The sequence below is a fragment of the Schistocerca nitens genome, chromosome 3, assembly GCF_023898315.1.
Source record: "Schistocerca nitens isolate TAMUIC-IGC-003100 chromosome 3, iqSchNite1.1, whole genome shotgun sequence".
In the NCBI taxonomy this organism is placed as follows: Eukaryota; Metazoa; Arthropoda; class Insecta; order Orthoptera; family Acrididae; genus Schistocerca; species Schistocerca nitens.
The window spans coordinates 847,541,127-847,562,000 of record NC_064616.1 but is presented as its reverse complement, the minus strand read 5'-3'; the positions used below and the strand labels follow the sequence as shown (position 1 = coordinate 847,562,000).

Genomic DNA, 20,874 nt, shown 5'->3' with positions numbered 1-20,874 from the left:
AAATGGAGGAGAAGATGGACAGGGAGGTGGAGATGAAACAGGAAGAGGGGGAGGAAAAGATAAAAGATGGATAAAGATATGAGGGAGTAGCAGTTGGACAGAGAGAGGGCAGGAGAAGACGGACAGAGGCTGTGGGTTAGAGGAGGTGGACGCAGAGAGGATGGAAAAGCAGATGGACAGAAAGAGGTCAGGGGAGACAGACAGGAAAAAGCGGAAAGAGGAGATGGACTAATAGAATTGGAATAAATAATACCTGGGTAACGCCAGGTACTTAGTTAGTATAAAAGTAATAACAAGATAGGAATCACTTATCTGATATTCTTCAACTATCGAGGAAGCGTTTCTCGATTTGTCACTACTTTTGTACCAGTTCAACTTGCGAGAAAGGCAACGTGATAAAAATGTACACAGGGTATACAACGCATTTTTCTGGCCCCACTACTGTTTATTCATCTTGTTTTAGCTACTTTCGAGAAAACAACAGACCATAGAAGCAAATACTGCAAATGAATAAGTGGAGTAATGGACGAGGAGTGAGTGGAAGTGCGATGGCATAAAAAAATTTACGTGTCTTTGACAGTAAACTGCAATGATATTGTAATATAACTGTAGTAAACTATCGCTGTAGTATGCTTAAATATTTGTTTATAACTTGATATGTCTAATACCAATCTCTAAAATGATCCCAGAAATAAATTCTTTTGCTACTCCTTCTACTACTATTATTTATTTTCCAAAAAATACTTTCAATGGAGTATACTCATAATAGTAGGAAATTTTTCTTGATAAGAAGCCCAAAAAGTTCATTTAGACAAATGCTACGCTACATAAATTATTATACAAAGAACTGGTGACTTCGAAGGGAATTTAAGGAAAAGGATAAAGTTATTAAAAATATTTAAAAGATAATCCACCAATAAAAAACAAAATCTCATGTAATTATTGAAATTACACTTCATCTACATCCACAAAAACGGCATGGAAACATTGTACCTTGCACATGTTTTCAGGATGGTCTGAAACAAAGACTTTTCATCTTCAAAACACATTTAACAAACGCAACGTGTAACAGGTGATGCAACATAAACAAAACATATCACGAGCACAGAAAAACATAGACTGTGAAACTCAGGTGAAGTACTTACATTAGTTACAACAGTAATAGCACTGGATACAGGAACAGCATTGGATATAGGAAACATCATGCCAGTGCTGCTTTGAACGAGATCAGGAGTTAATTTAACAGTAATAAAATAATGAGATCACGGAAGATCATAATGCGAGTGTAAGGCTGACAATGACATACTATGGCCAAAAAGTAACAAAATAGTATGGATGTACCGAAAGAAACCAGAATGTAACTATTTTTTGCGAGTACTTGAAGAGTGTTACACAATAAAAATAAATGAGTAACTGCGTTAAGAATCACATAATATACTTTAATGAGATCACAATAAATGTGAGGTGAGAAAGAACGATGTTTGTATCTTTAGTGGTATGTCTCTTATGTGAGTAGCCAGTTTATTATAATGCAGCTCTCTTTTCTCTACGTTCACTATAGACATAATTTTAGGGTCGTACAAGATTAGACTACAATAACGTCAAAGTACACTGCCGGAAAAAATTAGTGCTCCTGGAAAGACGACATTAGTTCTGGTCCGACGACGGCATATGCTAGATGGGGGATAGTTAATGTACTGATAATGGTTTCAACATCGCCCGCCAGCAGATAGCGCAGTGGCATAGCTATCACAGCGACATCTGTGTCTATCCTTTAACTGGGAATGCTCACAGCCAGAAGGCTCAGTATGACGCAAACGTGTGAAGCAAACAGTAACCATGCCATGAAGACTCGCCCGTGCTTCCTACAGCCAATTGAGCGAATTTGAGAGGGGTCAAACTGTGGCCTTCCGAGTGGCGGGATGGTCCTTTCAGGTAATTGCCGCCGAAGTTGGACGTGCTGTGCCATTGTGCAATGGTCATGTGACCATTCTCACATCCGTAGAGGAGGTTCTGGACGTCGACGCAGCACAGACGCCGGCCGCTGTGGCCGGGCGGTTTTAGGCTCTTCTGTCCGGAACCGCGCTGCTGCTACGGTGCAGGTTCGGATCCTGCCTCGGGCATGGATGTGTGTGGTGTCCTTAGGTTGGTTGGGTTTAAGTAGTTCTAAGTCTAGGGGACTCATGCCCTCAGATGTTAAGTCCCATAGCGCTTAGAGCCATTTGAGCAGCCAGAATCGTCGTATTGTAAGGGCAGGGGTGGCAGATCATACAGCTACCACAGCACAGGTAAGAGAGCTTGTGAGTCCAGACGTGATGTTGATGAGTTGGGTTGAGGGGGCGCTCGACATCACGGTCATCAGCGCCCTGATGAAAAATCAACAGGAAATCTCATGGGTGGGGACGAAGGCTGTCCCCACATGCAGAGCAGTTTATAACGTACTAAAGTCTGCCGCCATTTCCCAACAGTTTAGGGATGAGGCCTGATAGTTCACAAAATTTCACCACTCGAGTCCAGACGTGTCAGCACGAACTGTTGCGAACGTGCTTTGGCAGTGAAACTACGGGCACACACATCAGTAACTTTTCTTCCACTCACGCTACAGCATCGACGTGCACAGCTCGACTAATGCCGTCAGAGGATCTCTTGGAAGATGGAATGGGGCACCGTGATCTTCACTGATGAAAGCAGATTCCGCTAGCATGCTCGTTTGTGCGTACGACGTAGACTTGATGAGCGCTGTCTCGTAGAGTGCATTCGTCAAACACACTCTGGTCCCAGCCCAGACCTTATGGTGAGGGGTACATTAAGCTATAACCCTCGTCCATCTTTGGTCTTTCTGGAGCGCATGGTATGAATATTGTTAGACCTGTTCTTTTCGTGTTCTTGCAACAAGAAGGGGATGTGCTGTTCCAACAAGATAATGCTCGCGAACACAATGCCCATGAAATTCAACGTGCTCTGCAAGATGTGCAATAGCTTCCCTAGTCAGCTCGATCTCCGGACTTGTGTCAAGTGGAGCATGTGAGGGATATAGCGGGACGAGAAGTGACTCGTGCGACTCGTCAACCAACAACTCTAAAAAAAGTATGTGAACAGGTCGAGCAGGCGTGGCATTATCCCAGGACAGTATTCGCCATCTACACGATCGACTGGAATCCAGAGTAAGCGTTTGCTTTGCCGCCATGGAGGCTACACCCCATACTAATATGTGTGTTTCATCATGTGTCAATTCCAGGTACCTCAGAACCGCTTGTGCTATTGATCTGTAAATAGAATAATTTCATGTACTCCATGTACGCTGTTGCAACAATAAATCTTGAATGAATTGTTCACCTCTGAAAGAAAAAGATGTCCCATTTTTCCCCGGCAGTGTATATTTTGTATGAATGCTTGTGTACAACCATTTTTCCTCTTCTATGGTACCGCACAGTACGGCATATATGTTGAGGATGAGAAAAGATTTCGAGTTCAGTTCGATCTAATACTGGGCACAGAATATTAATATTCCACAGACTTAATTGCTTTCCAGCACAGAATTTACATATTTAAAAATCAGCACGATGAAATTCATATATGAAACGTATGGGCTCACCATAATGTCAAACAAAATATGCTAACAGTTCTTGTTAACTAATGTGAAGTTAACTTCGGAAATTTGGTCATTTCTTTCTACTGTAATAGCTTCACCGCCGCAGTAATTCCAACTGAAACAGAAACACCCAATTAGAAATTAATATCTCAAACGCCATCTTCTAATGTATGTCGTAATTGCTTTAAGTAAGTACAATCGTTACGCATATAAGGACTACTCATGATTTGCAAAATGGCATTCCGATAATTTATGATTTAAATTTCTTCAGATAAAATTTCAGAAAACAAGAGTCAGTTCCACAAGTTAAAGTTGTAAATCTTCGAAGACGTTCAGTTGCTGACAAAAATGGCTCATGACGCTCTTTTGCACATGCAGGAATAATTTTTAAAAAACAATAGACCCAATATAGTAGGTAAAACAATACGCCATTGTTAAACAAATATTTATCGAAAAAACGTTTGAAACGTTGTTTGTTCTGGTGTGTGAGCCACAGTACTTGTAGTAATCAGAAAGAAGAGTCTGTTAACTCATACAAAAATCACAGCTAAATGAAAGAGACTGCGGAATTCAAGTTGATAGACTTACAGCATAGTTACTGAGAAATGCGTAAAATATTTACCTGTTTCCGTGAAGGTCTGCAACTGATACTGACTGCACCGATATTACAGGTACTGAGTCAACTAATCTGGCTGTATTTGAGCAACTGAGAGTTGCCACAAGTTTAGGAGTAGTTACAGGATCAATACTGGAATATTCTGCTGCAGCAAGTCCCCATATTGTTCTCCCTCCTTCCTCAATGTCTGCGAACCTGGAAAACATTTCAAATATGTCTACGGGTTTTGTAAAACAGCATATTAGACAGAATTTTTAAAAAGTATTATTGCTAACTTCGACTCTAATTCCAGCTAATTGCTTCGGGGGCTATAAATATCGCACTACTTAACAATCACAAATGATTGTAGCAATTTCATCAATCTTTCTACTCAATATTGTAGAATTTAGCGGTCATACCGAGTAACCAAAGAAATTTTCTGATTTTTCCGTTAGCGTAGCGTTTCACAAAAAAATGGTTCAAATGGCTCTGAGCACTATGGGACTCAACTGCTGTGGTCATAAGTCCCCTAGAACTTAGAACTACTTAAACCTAACTAACCTAAGGACAGCACACAACACCCAGCCATCACGGGGCAGAGAAAATCCCTGACCCCGCCGGGAATCGAACCCGGGAACCCGGGCGTGGGAAGCGAGAACGCTACCGCACGACCACGAGATGCGGGCAGCGTTTCACAGATTTTTATTAATGGCAATAGACGCAGAGGAAGTTTACGCTGTGCTTTACTTCCATTCGCATCAGTCAGTTGACAAAACGTAACAACACTTGAGAACATGATTTCACAATGGTGTGGCAAGTCATAATTTAATTTGCAATTACACTTCTGCGAGAAGAAATGAACATCTACATCTGCATCTATACTCTGCAAATCACTGTGAAGTGTATGACAGATGGTACGTCTGACTGTACCCGTTATTGGGGTTTTCTTCCCGTTCCAGTCACGTATGGAGTACGGGAAAAGTCACTGTTTAAATGCCTCTGTGAGTGTTGCAGTTAATCTAATCTTATCCTCATGATCCCTATGGGAGCGATATGTAGGGATTATAGCATATTCCTAACGTCATCATTTAAAGCCGGTTCTTGAAACTTTGTTAGTAGACTCTCTCGGGATGGTTTCCGTCACCTTCAAGAGTCTGCCAATTCAGTTCTTTCAGTATCTCGGTGACACTCTCCCGCGGGTCAGACAAACCTGTGACCATTCCTTCTGCCCTTTTCTGTATACGTTCAGTACCCTCCGTCAGTCCTATTTGGTATGGGTCCCACACACTTGAGCAGGATTTCGGATGGGTCGCACTAGTGATCTGTAAGTAATCTCCTTTGTAGACTGATTCCATTTCCCTAGTATTCTACCAATAAATCAAAGTCTGCTACAGGCTTTACCCACGGCTGAGCCTATGAGATCATTCCACGTCATGTCCCTACAAAGTGTTGCAACCAAATATTTCTATGAGTTCACAGAGTCCATCTGCGACTCACTATTATATTCATAGGATGTTATGTTTTTTGTGTTGTGAAATGCACAATTTTACATTTTCGAACATTAAAAGCAAGCTGCCAGTCACTGCACCATTCGAAATCACATCAAGGTCTAACTGAATATCTGTATAGCTTTGTTCAGACTGTATTTCATTATAGCTGCATCGTCTGCGAAAAGTCTGAGATTACTATTAATGTTGTCGAGAAGTCTATTAATATACAACATGAACAGCAAGGGACCCAACACGCTTCCCTGGGGAACACCCTAAGTTACTTATACACCTGTCGATGACTCTCCATCCAAGATGTTATGCTGCATCCTCCCTACCAAGAAATCCTCAGTCCAGTCACATCTTTCGTCTGATACCCCGTATAATCGTGCTTTTGATAGTAAGCGTAGGCGTGGTACTGAGTCCAACGTTTTTCGTAAATAGAGAAATACTGCATCTACTTGATCCATGGCATTCAGGATGTGCCAGTTGGGTTTCACATGATCTACGTTTTTGAAATACATGCTGTCTGGGGTGGAGGAGATCGTTCTGTTCGAGATACCTCACCATGTTTGAGATGAGAATATGTCCTATGATTCTACAACAAATGGATGTCAAGGATGAAGTTTTGTTAATCACTTCTTCTGTATGACTTGTGTTTTCTTCCAACTGCTGGGCACAGTATTTTGTTCGAGGAATCTACCACAGGTTATAGTTAAAAGAGGAGCTAACTCAGCTGCAAATTGGATATAGAATCTGACGGCGATTCCATCGAGCCCTGGGGCTCAGTTCAATTTTAACTAATTCAGCTGTTTCTCAGCACCACACTGACGCTATCATCTATTTCACACATCTTCTCAGTGGTATAAGGATGAAGTTAAGGCAATACTTCCCTGTTCCTCTTTGTAAAGGAACATATGAAAACGTAGTTTAACATTTCTGTTTTTGCTTTGCTATTCTCAACTTTAGTTCCCCCACTGGCCAAACATTGCTCAAGAAATGTTTGAATGCGTAGAGAGACAAGTTTCCTAGGTAATTTACAGTCGATGAGCGATCCAAAACTGACCATTTGAAAGAACTTATGGAACCGTTGAAGTAGAAATCGTATCGCTTGTAACTGGACTGAGGACTAAGTGAGTACGTCAGTTATTCTTAGCACAAGGATGCAATAACAGAGGGACAAAGATGTGTTTCGATGAGAGACTTTTCTTTAGTGAGAGATATATTTTTTGTGACTGGCGCATTGAACAGAAAGAATTAATGAATCTTTAAATAGAAAATACTGGAACAGTCATGCAGCACGTCTATGACTCTTCAAAAGTCAAAGTGTTCTGTGCAGTCTTATAATTGGAAGTTTATGGCCCTCTTTTGTTCACAGAACAAAATCTTGCACAGCCTGTGTATCTGCACATTCTATAAAACGGACATACTGTTAGACATCAGGAGGCAAAACGTTGTGTATTTTTCCAGTCTCATAAATTTATGGAGTATATATAAATATTCACTGACTGCGAAATTCCATTCTGTGTTATGTATAATCTTTGGAGTTAATAAAGTCACATTTTTCTCTTATCGCGTTTAACAGTTAAAGAAGGCTTACCTCTTATTGCAAATAAGTGCATATAATTTTCTTCATGGTAGAGATCATGGTTGTATTTGTTTTACAGTTACTGATGCAATTAGTGATCAAAAATGCAGTGAAATTCTTTTGAATTGGTGCTAACAATGTAACCTCATCTATCATGCATATAAACTGTTATTCTTCGTATTTTTCTTTGGATTTTGAAATGAGATTATGTCAATTTCCAATCAAAAGCAACTTACATTGAGAAACTCATCAGACATGATAAAAAGCTAAGTTAGAAGTTCTCAGTACACGATCATTTAGAATATGATGAACTGTGGGACTGTGCTGCACCAACACTAATCTGAAGAAGGAAGTCAAGTGCGAAGCTCATTTCATTATTAGATCCAATCAGTTGTATGCCCATTCAAGATTACCAATAGCTGCGGAGGTATGAGAGAAACTGGAGCAAGGTTTCGATGACAGTGGTTTAAAAGGACTTTATTACCACTATTTAATAGTCGTCTAAAAGTGCCGATGATTATGTGAATGGAATCACATCAACTGCTCATACATTAAGGAACATTATATTTGGTGTAAGTGATGAGTAGCCTGGAACACTCACGTGGCTGATTTGCCTGAATCATTCAAACTGATGGTAATGGGAATTCAATGCTCGGGCATAAGAGTTAGTGCAGACGTTATAAGACAGCTTTTGCAAGAAGTAAGAGACACAGAGATCAACACTCTTCAAGAAAACCTACGCAGAAACAAAACACAGCGAAGGGGATAAGGGGCCATGGTACTCAACTGCAGAAAATATGGCCACTTTCCCCGACAGTCCCGTGTAAAAAAAAAAAAAAAGACAACAAGTATATCTGAAAAATATTAAATTTTCTTCGCATGTTTTACAGCTTCTTCACATTCAGTGAATCCGGAAATATGGTATGCGGACTCAGGTGTTTCAAAGAACATAACAGATTGATGTGACTGGATGTATGACGTAGACAACCCACCGATACCTGCCATAACTGTTTCCAGCAAGACACCACTTGCTATAGGAAGTCTGGGAAATGTCAATTTGACACCGAATGGTGACGAAACAGAAGGCTTCAGAAAGAGACGTATTATATGTACTAAAATTTGCTGCTGATCCAGTTAGTGCAACCGTCAGTAAGGGATACCAAGTAAATTTCAGGCGTGATACAACAGCGGGAGAACGTTTGTGTCTTCAGCAAATTTGATGAGTAACCTATGTATACTAAAAACACACACAGAAACATGATTGCTAAATTAATCTCTTTTCATGAATTAAATGCTATTATCCTGTGGAATCTGTGCATGGGACATTTGAATTTGAAATATGTTAAATAAACTGTACCGCAGGTGTAAGCTTGTCTCGTGTAAGTAGTAAAAATCTTTTACAAACACAATATGCCTTGAAGCGAAGCAAACCAAACTTCCATTCAATAATGCTGGTTCAAGAGCTTCACTACATTTACAGCTGATTCTTGGCAACATATGTGGTCCCATAAAAACTGTATCACTGGGAGGTAGGAATCGTTTCATGGGACATTTGAATTCGAAATATGTTAAATAAACTGTACCGCAGGTGTAAGCTTGTCTCATGTAAGTAGTAAAAATCTTTTACAAACACAATAAGCCTTGAAGCGAAGCAAACCAAACTTCCATTCAATAATGCTGGTTCAAGAGCTTCACTACATTTACAGCTGATTCTTGGCAACATATGTGGTCTCATAAAAACTGTATCACTGGGAGGTAGGAATCGTTTCATTACTTCCTTAGATGATTATTCCAGAAATGTGCATATGTATTTTCTAAACGACGAACTCAGTGTATTGTGGGCTTTCAAGGCTTTCAAAAATCTAGATCAAAAGAAAATAAAAATAATTCGCTCACACAGTGGTAAGGAGGAGAGAAAGAAAGATTTTGAGAAGCTCTTGAACAAAAATAGTATTAATCATCAGATGACTATTCCGTACTCTCCTCAGCAGAGCACATGGAGAGAAAGCTGGCAAAAAGAGTAAAGTATATGTTGTTTGACGCTGGTTTAGATAAATAGTTCTGGGTAGGTGCGACAGCAACAGTAACAGCTGTCAAAGTGGTTGAAGGAAAATATATGGCCATGCAGGAAACCTGATTTATCACATATGAACATTTTTGAAGTGATTATTTTTTAACGAAAAACGTCAGAAATGGGACTCCAACACCATTAAGAGTAGAACTGTAGTATTTGTAGAAAAAGCGGAAAACTGTGATAAAATTTCCTTATGTTTTACATATAAGAGAAGTGTCGTATGATATGAATAAATTAAGCACGAGAAATCAGAAGAGAATACAGAAAAACGCAGACACTGTGTAATTCAGCATATAAATATACATAGCTACTGCAGTTTACATCCATTTGAACCTTCTTACTGTGTTCAAGCCTTGGTCTCCCTCTAAAATTTTTACCCACTCTCTCCACCCTACATTTTCATCCATTAATAAATTGACAATTCCTTGTTATCCCACGACTTGAGCCATCAACTGATACTTTCTTTTTTGTCAGTTTGTGCCATAAATTTCTTATTTCCCCAATTCGCTTCAGTATCTCCTCATTAGGTGCTCATCCGACCCATCTAATTTTCATCATTCTTCCATCGCACCACATTTCAAAAGCTTCTATTCTCTTGGTATCTGGCCTGCTTATCCTCCACATTTCGCTCTTGTACGTGACTACATTCCATACAAATTGTAACACAATAGCTCTAATGCTTTACTGATTTATTTTGCTTTTGTTTCATTTAATGTTACATCGTTGAGCTTCTGTAAATATGTTTGATTGAATCGATAACACAAAATTGTATACTCCTTTCTTTGTAAAAACTTTGATGTCATGGTTTGATTCTATGCAGCGTAGTATATCTGTCATTTAAATTCTTTGTCTCAATTGGAGGGAGACAAAACTTACTGTATACATTTGGAATTTGGGTGAATAATTTTTTGTAGAAATACTAATATGTGCAAATGTTCTCTTTTATTTAAAATGTTTGTTTGCTGTTATGTAAACTGCTGACCTTCACTTAGGAATCTTAGTTATTTTGTGTGTAAAAGATAGTGTGGTTCCCCTCGGGAACGGAACTGTGTAGCGCGCGCAAATTTTGGTTGGCTAGGTAGAAAAGGTGGAACCAAGAGTCAGTCGGGGACGAGCTACTAGACTGTGCGCTACCATGTAAAAGTTGTATATTGTGCTGGTTCCGAGAGAGGCTTTTTCTACCACTTTCCAATGCCTCGGATGGATGGATAAATAGCTGGAACGATTGTGGAATTGGTATCCATCATCGCCACCAAGAAATGACAGAGTCGAGCAATTCTACCTGCAATTCCACCTACCAACATGCAATCGCCACCACATTGCGCAATCACTATAATGGAGCACTATAATAATGTACAGTGAAGGATCAGCTCAATGGATGTTTTAGTGTGCACAAATATAAGGTAACTTATAACTGAATTTATGTACCTACCTCGATTTTTTCCTTATCATAACACCTCTCAGGTTCCTCTCCGTTTGAACTATGATTACCGAGTGTCCTAGTTTGTGGAAAAAATTAAAGCCTCAAATCATTAAATAATGTTGTTTGATCTTTGGTAAGAAGAGAGCATTAAGATGTACTGTGGATTTAGTGAAATTGTGGGAGGTAGTAACTATAGTTTTGTGAAAGCCTCCCAGTGATGGAAACAGTCCAATTTAATGTTTTGTGTAATTTCAAAGTCACCTATTTAATCATTTCTGCTTAAAAGTAGAAGACTATGGTAATAAAGACAATTTGCTGTTTCTTTTTTAAAAAAAATTAAAATTCTTAAAACTGAGGCTAATAAAGTTTTGCTTAGTTAATGATCATAGCACAGCCTGTAGTAAATTTTAAAAAGTGAGACAGTTTCTTGTAAATTTGTCAACATTGTGTCTCACTGCAGTAAAAGTCTTGAATTGCAGTTATGGAAAGTTGAATGCTTGCTAAGCACTTGTTTCTTTTGGGTATTGAAAGTGCATATTAATAGTGTAATAAGATCCACAGGTTATCCTTTACCGCTATTTATGAAAACAATAATTTATTTATTCAAAAGACAGTGAGAAGTAACCTGTTAGTGAATTCCATTTAACTTTCATTCTAAATAGAATAGTATTTAGTTGAGAGATATTTAACCTGTGACTAGTTCATAAAAATGTAGTAACTACATTTATAATTTTATGTCAGCTAGGAAAATATTTGACCAATAATACTGAACCTATGTCCAATTAATGATTCTGTAGTGAATAGTAATAATAACGTTATAACGACCATTCAGTTTGAATAAGCACTGGAAGTAATAGTGTGTTTCGTTATCTGTCATATTTATGCAAATAGTTTGTTCTGCTCTGTTAGCTTCCAATCTTGACCGTGAACATATGCAGGTGTCAGAGTTCGTTGCACTCGCGTGTGGCAAAATATAGGCTGTGTTATTCCGTTGAAGTTACTCGTACCTACTTTCTTAAACAAGAACGTTAATCTTCTCTTGCCTAATTAGGCTGGCGATCGTTTTCCTTATTCTTTAAACAGTGTAGCTAGGTAAAACATTGTTTGTACTATTCAAATATTTACGAAATTATGACTTTCATTTCCGATAAGCCACCTCCGTTAGGTACAACACGGTCAACACAACAAAATTCCTCTCAGAGGGTAACACTGCTCTGTTGCTTTATACCATAATTGCTTTAAAAACATAGTTTTATTTCACGACCTGCCTCCAACTTTAAGGTTATGGTATAGCAGTAGTAGGCAGGAGTGTTATAAAATCCCTTAGAAAAGACCTTCTAACACTTAAATTTATATTTGATGTTAACAATTTTTTTCTTTTTAAGAAAAGCTTTCTTGCTGTGGCTAGTCAGCCTCTCTACTTCGTCCATCGTCAGTTATTTTGGTGCCCAAACAGGAAAACTCATCGACTACTTTTAGTGTTTCATTTCACAATCAAATTCCATCAGTATCATCTGATTTAATGCGAGAACATTGCAAAAGGTTAATTGGAAAAGTAAGATTAGGACGTCCTGGTCATTTGCGACGAAGCATGAGCTCATTTTAGAGAAGCGTGGGAAAGGAAATCAGTCATATCCACTTCAAAGGATTTAGGGAAATCATCAGAAATTTAACTCTGGACGAGGCTTTGAACCACTGTTCTCCCAAATGCGAATCCAGCGTGTTAGCACAGTGCCACCCGTCCCAGTGAGCAATTAGAAGGGGCTATATATGGATCAACCAGTAAATAGAAACATTCAAACCATGTGTCCCTATCATTATACTCTCTTAGTAATTTTTGGGGTCCGGCTTAGTGGATTCGTATGGATAAACAATTTTTGTAGTCTTCTTGATATAAAGGAGGGAAATTAGTTATGTGGGATATCTGTCAGCAGCTATTGTAAAAGCAGGTGTGTCTGGAGAGACCATTAAGCGCTTTAATGTAGATTTAAATACTTAAGACAAGGTTGCCTGAAACTTTACAATGGAAACTGATGCACTACTTGAGACATTTTGTACTGATTTTTAGAGATTTTATAGGAAAATGGATCATCCTGTGTCTCGCAGTCCGAAATAGATACGATATAGAGAAATCATGGAGAGACAGCATACAGAAAGCTAAGTAGAGAGAAACCTACATAAGTGTTGGTAATTATTTAAAATGGAGAGACAGCAGTAATCGATATAATGACAAAAGACAGCCAGATGGACTAGACGAGGTCAGCTATATAGCAACAATCTTAATAACTATGGAATCAGAGGTGGAAAAGTGTTAATACAAATGCTAAGTGGATAATGAAACAAGTTTGTCGTAGTTGCCGCAACTAGAGTGCATCGAAGGACAGAAAGACATGCAAAGAATAGAATTAGAAATAGTTACTAACAATACTGTCGTGTAACAAATAGCAGGAAACTAAAAGATCTAATGCAGACAACGTTCTAGACAGGGCAACCACAGCTATGATTAATCATTTTGGGTATTAGAAAACCGCTTCGACTGTACTTAGTTCTTTATTTTTAGATCAATGCCGATTTCATGACATTAAGAGCCACATCTTCAGGTGATCATCTGCATAACAATAAATTTTTTAAAATTTTTTAAAATTTTAAATATCTTAAAACAACTTTCGGAAATTATCACATCAGTTGATGTCTCAGGGTAGTTATTCCTTCTTGCTTTATTGTTATGCAGACATTCACCTGTAGATGTGGCTCTTAGAGCCACGAAACAGGTAATGATTTAAAAATAAAGGACTAAAATCAGCTGAAGCGGTTTATTAATATCCAAGATAAAAGACCTAAGTGTATTTAGAAAGGACATAATACTGGATGGCACTGAGATGTAGAGCAATAGGAGACGGCATATCAGAAAGAATTAGAACAGGAGGCAGAGTGATTGTGCAATTATGCAAAAAGATTATTATTTGGTATTGGAAAAAGTAATGTGGAGTCAGACATTAACAGTATGATCCTAACAGCCATGCATTACAGTTGCACATCTGGTACATGGTAAACTGAGCAGCCAGATGTGACAATCGGAAAAGTGAGGAACAAGAGAACGATGTAGTTAGTAATTTTTTTATAGTAATAATTATAGTATAGGAAATTAAATGTGTGTGGTTTGGTTTACTATATTGTGAGTCACAACGTTATAGTAAGTAATAAATGGTTAGTTAGTTTCAAGTTCTGTAAGTCATCTGACGAAATATTTTATCAAAATGTGGATAGAATCAGTTTACAGGATATGTCTAACTGGTGTCAACGTTAACGAACATGAAATTTTTAGTTCATGTCATGCAACTATACGAAAAAATTAATTTTATTTATGGGATACCAGTTCCTAAAGGAACATTCGTCCATGGAAAAGACAGAGTTGCCGAAGAGAAATGAGTTTAGTTTAGATTTAAAGATTGCTTTTCTGCCTGTCAGACATTTTGTGTCAACAGGACAACAATCAAAAATTTATCTTGCTGTATACTGAACTCCTCTCTCAGCCATTGGACAGCTTTAATAATGAGTAATAAATGCCTTTTTCCGTCTCGTTTTGAATTCTTCTCAAATTGTGATGGATTATTAATGGCGAATTTCATTAGCGAATATATGTATTGTGATGGTGTAATTAAAACGCCTACCTCCTTGAACAGCTACGTGACGACTACAGGTGAAAACCATATATTTTTCTTACAGCTTGCTTTTGTGTAATCAATATTTTCTTTCTGAATTATGAGTTACCCTATTAAATTATTTCATAACGAATTATGGAGTCGAAATATGTAAAATACGCCAGGCAATTGATTCGCTTTTTTCCAAGCCTAGCACTTACATGAAGAGCAAAAGTAGCTGAACTGAATTGATTGAGAAGTTCAGTAATACTCTTCTTGCAGTTCAAGTTTCATCAATATGTACACCAAAAAATTGGGGGCATTGTATCTTGTTTACTGACCCCCATTCATGTGCTAAATCAATTGTAGAAATGACAAAATTTGTTGTATAGAAATGAATATAATGTCTTCTTCTTCTTCTTCTTCTTCTTCTTCTTCTTTTTGCATGTCTTAGTCATCTGCTTCTTACGCCTGTCGGTTGATATTATTGGTCTTTCCAAATTTTCCTCGCACCAGGGGACAGATTATTACTGGCAACCCAGAGAAAAGCCAGGATACAATGTATTTTCTCGAAATTAAGGGAAAGTCCATTTTCAGAGAACCAATTTATAACTGTTTTGGAAGCATCAGCAACAATACTTTCTGTTGCTTTCTCTCTGGTCGGTTTTGTTTAAACATTAGTTTCTTCTGGAAAAATGCAATTCAGCTCGACAAATGTTAAGTGGAAAATCATTCACATGTATGAGGCATACGAGTGGACCCAAAATTGAACCTTGTGGGACTCATTTCATGATTTCTTCCAAGTCACTAAAGTGTTCTCTCCCTCCAGCATTGTCTGAATTATTCACTCCAACTTTTTTCATTCTGTTTCTTAAGTGTGATGCATACTGGTTGTACCAGTTGGCTGTACAGTCATCCATTCAATAAAACTTAAGTGTTTTTTTTCTTTTTTTAAGAGAGTAACATGAGCTGCGTAGTCAAACATGTAAATACCACAAAAATGCCAACTGGCGACATTTTATTATCTCAGGTTTGTCCGGTTTGGTGAGTGACTGTGTATATAGCATTCTCACCCAAGTAACCCTTTCGGAATCCAAATGTGAGACTACTCTTGAGTTCATTACTTTTTCGAATATATTGTAAAATGATGTAAGTAAGGAAACTGAACAATAATTATTTAAGTCTTTCTTGTAAACAGATGTAACAGTTGCATATTGTATCTTGTTTGGAAAAATTCCCTGTGCCAGTGATGCACTGCATATATCACTGAGGAGATTAAGTTAGAACAACTATTCAGTGTGATATTTGCTTTTTTAAAACTCTTGTTACTCCGTTAACTTCAGTGGGGGATGTCAGTGCTACTTCTAGCTGATTCAAGATTAGTAGAACGACTTTAATGACACATTCTATTGCTTCTTCAAATGAACCATTTAATTCTATTTTGCTGCTAAATTTAGAGAGTGATTGCCAAAAATGCTTGCAACACGTGAATTATCAGTCATAACACAGTCAGTTAGTTCAATTTTTGTGGCGTCTCGTACACTGCTAGTTTTTCTGTCTCCTGTTTCACTATATGAAATATAGTCTTCAATCTTACTACCTCCATTAATAGTTTCTGTCAAATTGTTCACATTTCTCGACATTTTAATAACTTTCCTTAAGATACTACAATACATTTTGCAGTATGCAAGTAATGTTGGATCATGACTTACTCTTTTCCTCTTACATGAAACTTTAATCCCTCCTAAAAATTTCTGGATAACGTTTTACGAAAACCACTTTCAAATATCGACACAAAACTACTACGGAATTTACACTGTGTACGTAAAGCCAGGGATCACTTCCAATTACTTAATGCACAAGAACCAAACATTGTACAGATACCATACATTTGTCATTTTGAAGAGAAACCCTGAAAGTTTCTTTTCATGCATTCCGCCACAGCGTAGTTTGGTGATTTGCCGATAGTCAGCGCTAGACGCAAACATGGCGAGTTCAGGTGCAGAGCGAGCTTTCTGTGTGTTGGAGTTCGACAAAAACAAGTGTGCTACAGCTGCTCAACGGATGTTTAGAATCAAGTACGGTAAGAAGCCACCAACAAGGAAGGCCTTTACCACTAGCACAACAAATTCGTTACGATGGGTTGCTTGTGCCCAGCAAAGAAAAGCGGACGTCCCAGTGTGACTGAATTTAATGTGGAGTGTGTACGAGAGATATTCATAAGGAGTCCAAAGAAATCGGTGCGTCGTGCGTCATGTGAACTTGAAATGGCTTCAATGACTGTGTGGAAACTCCTGCGACAGAAGCTGCCTATGAAACCATTCGAATTGGAGCTAGTCCTGAAGCTCAATGATGACGACAAAGACAAGCATTTTGAGTTTTGTCCGTAGCTGCAACAACTGAATGAAAATGGGGTTGGCATTGTTGATCGCTTAATTTTTAGCGACGAAAGCACTTTTAACACTAATAAAAAGTCAACAGGCATAATATCTGAGGTACAAAGCATCCATATGAATGCATTGAATTTGAGCGTGATTCCCCAAAGGTAAATGTTTTTTGTGCCTTATCACGTCGAAAACTGTACGGACCATTCTTCTTTGCCAAGAGCACTGTCGCTGGATATTCCTACTTTGACATGTTGCAGCAATGACTGATACCTGAAATGCAATCGGACTCTCCGTTCATCTTACAGCAGGATGGGGCTCTACCCCATTTTCATCATGAAGTTCGTGGGTACCTAAACACTGAGCTGCTGCATCGATGCTCGACCGTGCTACAGAACGGGGCAGCTGTTTCATGAAATGCCCTCCCCGATCACCAGATCTCACTCCGTGTGACTTTTTTTTTCTGTGGGGACACAGTAAAAAAGTGGTTTAAATGGGTCTAAGCACTATTGGACTTAACAACTGAGGTCATCAGTCCCATTGACTTAGAACTACTTAAACCTAACTAACCTAAGGACATCACACACATCCATGCCCGAGGCAGGATTCGAACCTGCGACTGTAGCAGCAGTGCAGTTCCAGACTGAAGCGCCTAGAACCGCTCTGCCACAGCGGCGACACATTAAAGATCGGGTGTATGTACCAACCCTACCACGTGATGTAGCAGAGCTCCGGAAGAGAATACAGGAAGCGACTGCCACAGTCAATGATGCAATGCTGGGTCGGGTATGGCAAGAATTCGATTACCGTATTGACGTCTGCCGGGTCACTTATGGTTTGCATATTAAATGTTTGTAAAAAAAGCTTTCAGAGTTTCTTTTCAAAATTCAATATGTATGACATCTGTACAATGTTTATTTCTTGTGCAATGAACAATTGAAAGTGTTCCTGGACTTTATGTATCCCCTGTATTTAGTTTCACAGTAGCATTTCTTTCTAGATATATTTTTTTTCTGTGGGGACACAGTAAAAAAGTGGTTTAAATGGCTCTAAGCACTATGGGACTTAACAACTGAGGTCATCAGTCCCATAGACTTAGAACTACTTACCAGCACCTAAAACATTGTGCCCTGTTCTACTATGTATGCAAAATTCTTCAGAGTTGTAAGGCGCGACATTGTTTCTTTCAATTAATTGTGCGTCATGATTAGATTGTTCATTAACAAATTTGGTATTTGTTAACTGTTTCAGCCTGAGCATTGTCTATAAAAATGTTATCAATCAGGGTCTCACTGTCTTGCTACATGCGAGTTGGAAAATTTACCACTGAAATCAGACTGAGACAGCCAAGTAATGATTGCAATTCATTTTCCATGTCAGATTATTTTAAGAAATCTATCGCCACAAACTACAAACTGTTTCTTCTTGTTTGACAGGTAGCTCAGTAATGCATATATATTTCTCATACATAGCTGAAAGTTTCCTAGAGGTAATCTGTAGACAGTTACAAATAAATGAGAAGTATTGTTCAGTAACATTGTGTCTAACTTTTACAAATGTTGCAAGTCCTCCTTTTTCCATTTTAACTGTCCACAAAATGTTTCTGGTCTGTAATTCCTTATACATAACGTCTAATGACCGTACATTAAATTATTTATATTTGAATGCAGTGTTACTTGTAACTTCTGTTACAGTAGGCTCATATGAGGTTGGGCATCACTTCTGAGTCCATGTTTGTTTACAAATAAATTTGTTTTTGGAATGATTCTCCTTTGGACAAACACTTCTTTTTTCTTTTCTACATGTTTTGCTGAAGCTATAGCATCATCAGCGAGTATTTTTATTTTTATTTTATTAAATAAGAGGAACAACTGCATTTGAATCCATGTATATAATTTCAGTTTTTAAATAAAATGTTCACAAATTTTAAATCAGACAAAATTATTTTCTACACTGCCTGACAATAGAAGTAAATTACAGTGAACGGGAGGAAAAAGAAAATTAACGTTTGTTGTTTGGTAGGGTATGTGATACTATGTCGGTGCTTGGAAAGTCGAGTCAGAATTGCAAAGACTTGGGCAGTATGAGCCCACTTATCAGTACGACGTTGCACTGCATTTGGACTGGATGCACTGACTATTTCAGTTTGGAAGGGTATCATCTAGCCGTTGTACCTTCTCCTGAGACAAACTAGCCCACAGTGGTTGTAACTGGTCCTTAATATTCTATATACTGGCACTGGCACAGAATTAACGTGCGAGCTGGTCCCACACATAATCTACACTACTGGCCATTAACATTGATACACCAAGAAGAAATGCAGATGATAAACGGGTACTCATTGGACAAATGTATTATAGTAGAACTGACGTGTGATTACATTTTCACCCAATTTGGGTGCATAGATCCTGAGAAATTAGTACCCAGAACAACCACCTCTGGCCGTAATAACGGCCTTGATACGCCTGGGCATTGAGTCAAACAGAGCTTGGATGGCGTTTACAGGTACAGCTGCTCATGCAGCTTCAACACCATACCACAGTTCATCAAGAGTAGTGACTGGCGTATTGTGACGAACCAGTTGCTCGGACACCATCGACCAGACGTTTTCAATTGGTGAGGGATCTGGAGAATGTGCTGGCCAGGACAGCAGTCGAGCATTTTCTGTATACAGAAAAGCCCGTACAGGACCTGCAACATGCGGTCGTGCATTATCCTGCTGAAATGTAGGGTTTCGCAGGGATCGATTGAAGGGTAGAGCAACGTGTCATAACACATCTGAAATGTAGCGTCCACTGTTGAAAGTGTCGTCAATGCGAACTAGAGGTGACCGAGACGTGTAACCAATGGCACCCCATACCATCACGCAGGGTGATACCCCAGTATGGCGATGACGAATACACGCTTCCAAAGTGCGTTCACCGCTATGTCGCCAGACGCGGATGCGACCATGTGATGCTGTAAACAGAACCTGGATTCATCCGAAAAAATTATGTTTTGCCATTCGTGCACTCAGGTTCGTGGTTGAGTACACCATCGCAGGCGCTCCTGTCTGTGATGCAGCGTCATGGGGACCGCAGCCATGGTCTCCGAGCTGATAGTCCATGCTGCTGGAAACGTGGTCGAACTGTTCTTGCAGATGGTTGTTGTCTTGCAAACGTCCCCATCTGATGACTCAGGGCTCGAGACGTGGCTGCACGATCCGTTACAGCCATGCGGATAAGATTCCTGTGATCTCGACTGCTAGTGATACGAGGCCGTTGGGATCCAGCACGGCGTTCCCTATTACCCTCCTAAACTCACCGAATCCATATTCTGCTAACAGTCATTGGATCTCGACCAACGCGAGCAGCAATGTCGCGATACGATAAACCGCAATCGCGATAGGCTACAATCCGACCTTTATCAAAGTCGGAAACGTGATGGTAAGCATTTCTCCTCCTTACACGAGGCATCACAACAACGTTTCACCAGGCAACGCCAGTCAACTGCTGTTTGTGTATGAGAAATCGGTTGGAAACTTTCCTCATGTCAGCACGTTGTAGGTGTGGCCACCGGCGCCAACCTTGTGTGAATGCTCTGAAAAGCTAATCATTTGCATATCACAGCATCTTCTTCCTGTCGGTTAAATTTCGCGTACGTACCACGTCATCTTCGTGGTGTAGCAATTTTAATGGCCAGTAGTGGATTAGGGACAAATCGGGGAATCTTGTTAGCCACGGGGCTACCTCAACATCACCCACACATTTCATAGAGAACTGTACTATGTGTGAAGGGTATTGTCCTCTTGAAAAATAGTAACATTATACTATCGCATGAGAAGTGACACAGACTAGACAGGATGCCTGTGACGTTCGATTGTGAATATCAGTGCTCGCTTAATCACTACCAGCTATGACCTGTAGTCATACTGAATGGCTCCCCACATCAAAATGCTATAGGAGTAATGGCACTGTGCATCTAAAAAAAAAAAAAAAAAACAAAAACAGGTACACATGTGAAGGGGTTGCTTGTTTGGTGCACAGACATGGCCGGTCAGAACCTTGACGATGGATATGTCTGCCCTCGCATTACCCTGCAGTCCAACATC

At 39.1% G+C, this 20,874-nt stretch overlaps 1 protein-coding gene across 2 annotated transcripts in view; it reads right to left on the bottom strand.

The window, feature by feature from the left end:
- Nucleotides 1–1,002: 1,002 nt before the first annotated feature.
- Nucleotides 1,003–20,874, bottom strand: part of LOC126248871 (pancreatic lipase-related protein 2-like) — a 148,314-nt gene continuing 128,442 nt past the window's right edge. For both annotated transcript variants that reach the window (XM_049950317.1, XM_049950318.1), the window contains 2 exons: nucleotides 4,215–4,403; nucleotides 1,003–3,707 (listed from right to left, as the gene is read on the bottom strand). In XM_049950317.1, the coding sequence (XP_049806274.1) occupies nucleotides 3,617–3,707; nucleotides 4,215–4,403 (280 nt within the window). In that variant the 3' untranslated portion in view covers nucleotides 1,003–3,616. The remainder of the gene's footprint in view (nucleotides 3,708–4,214; nucleotides 4,404–20,874) is intronic.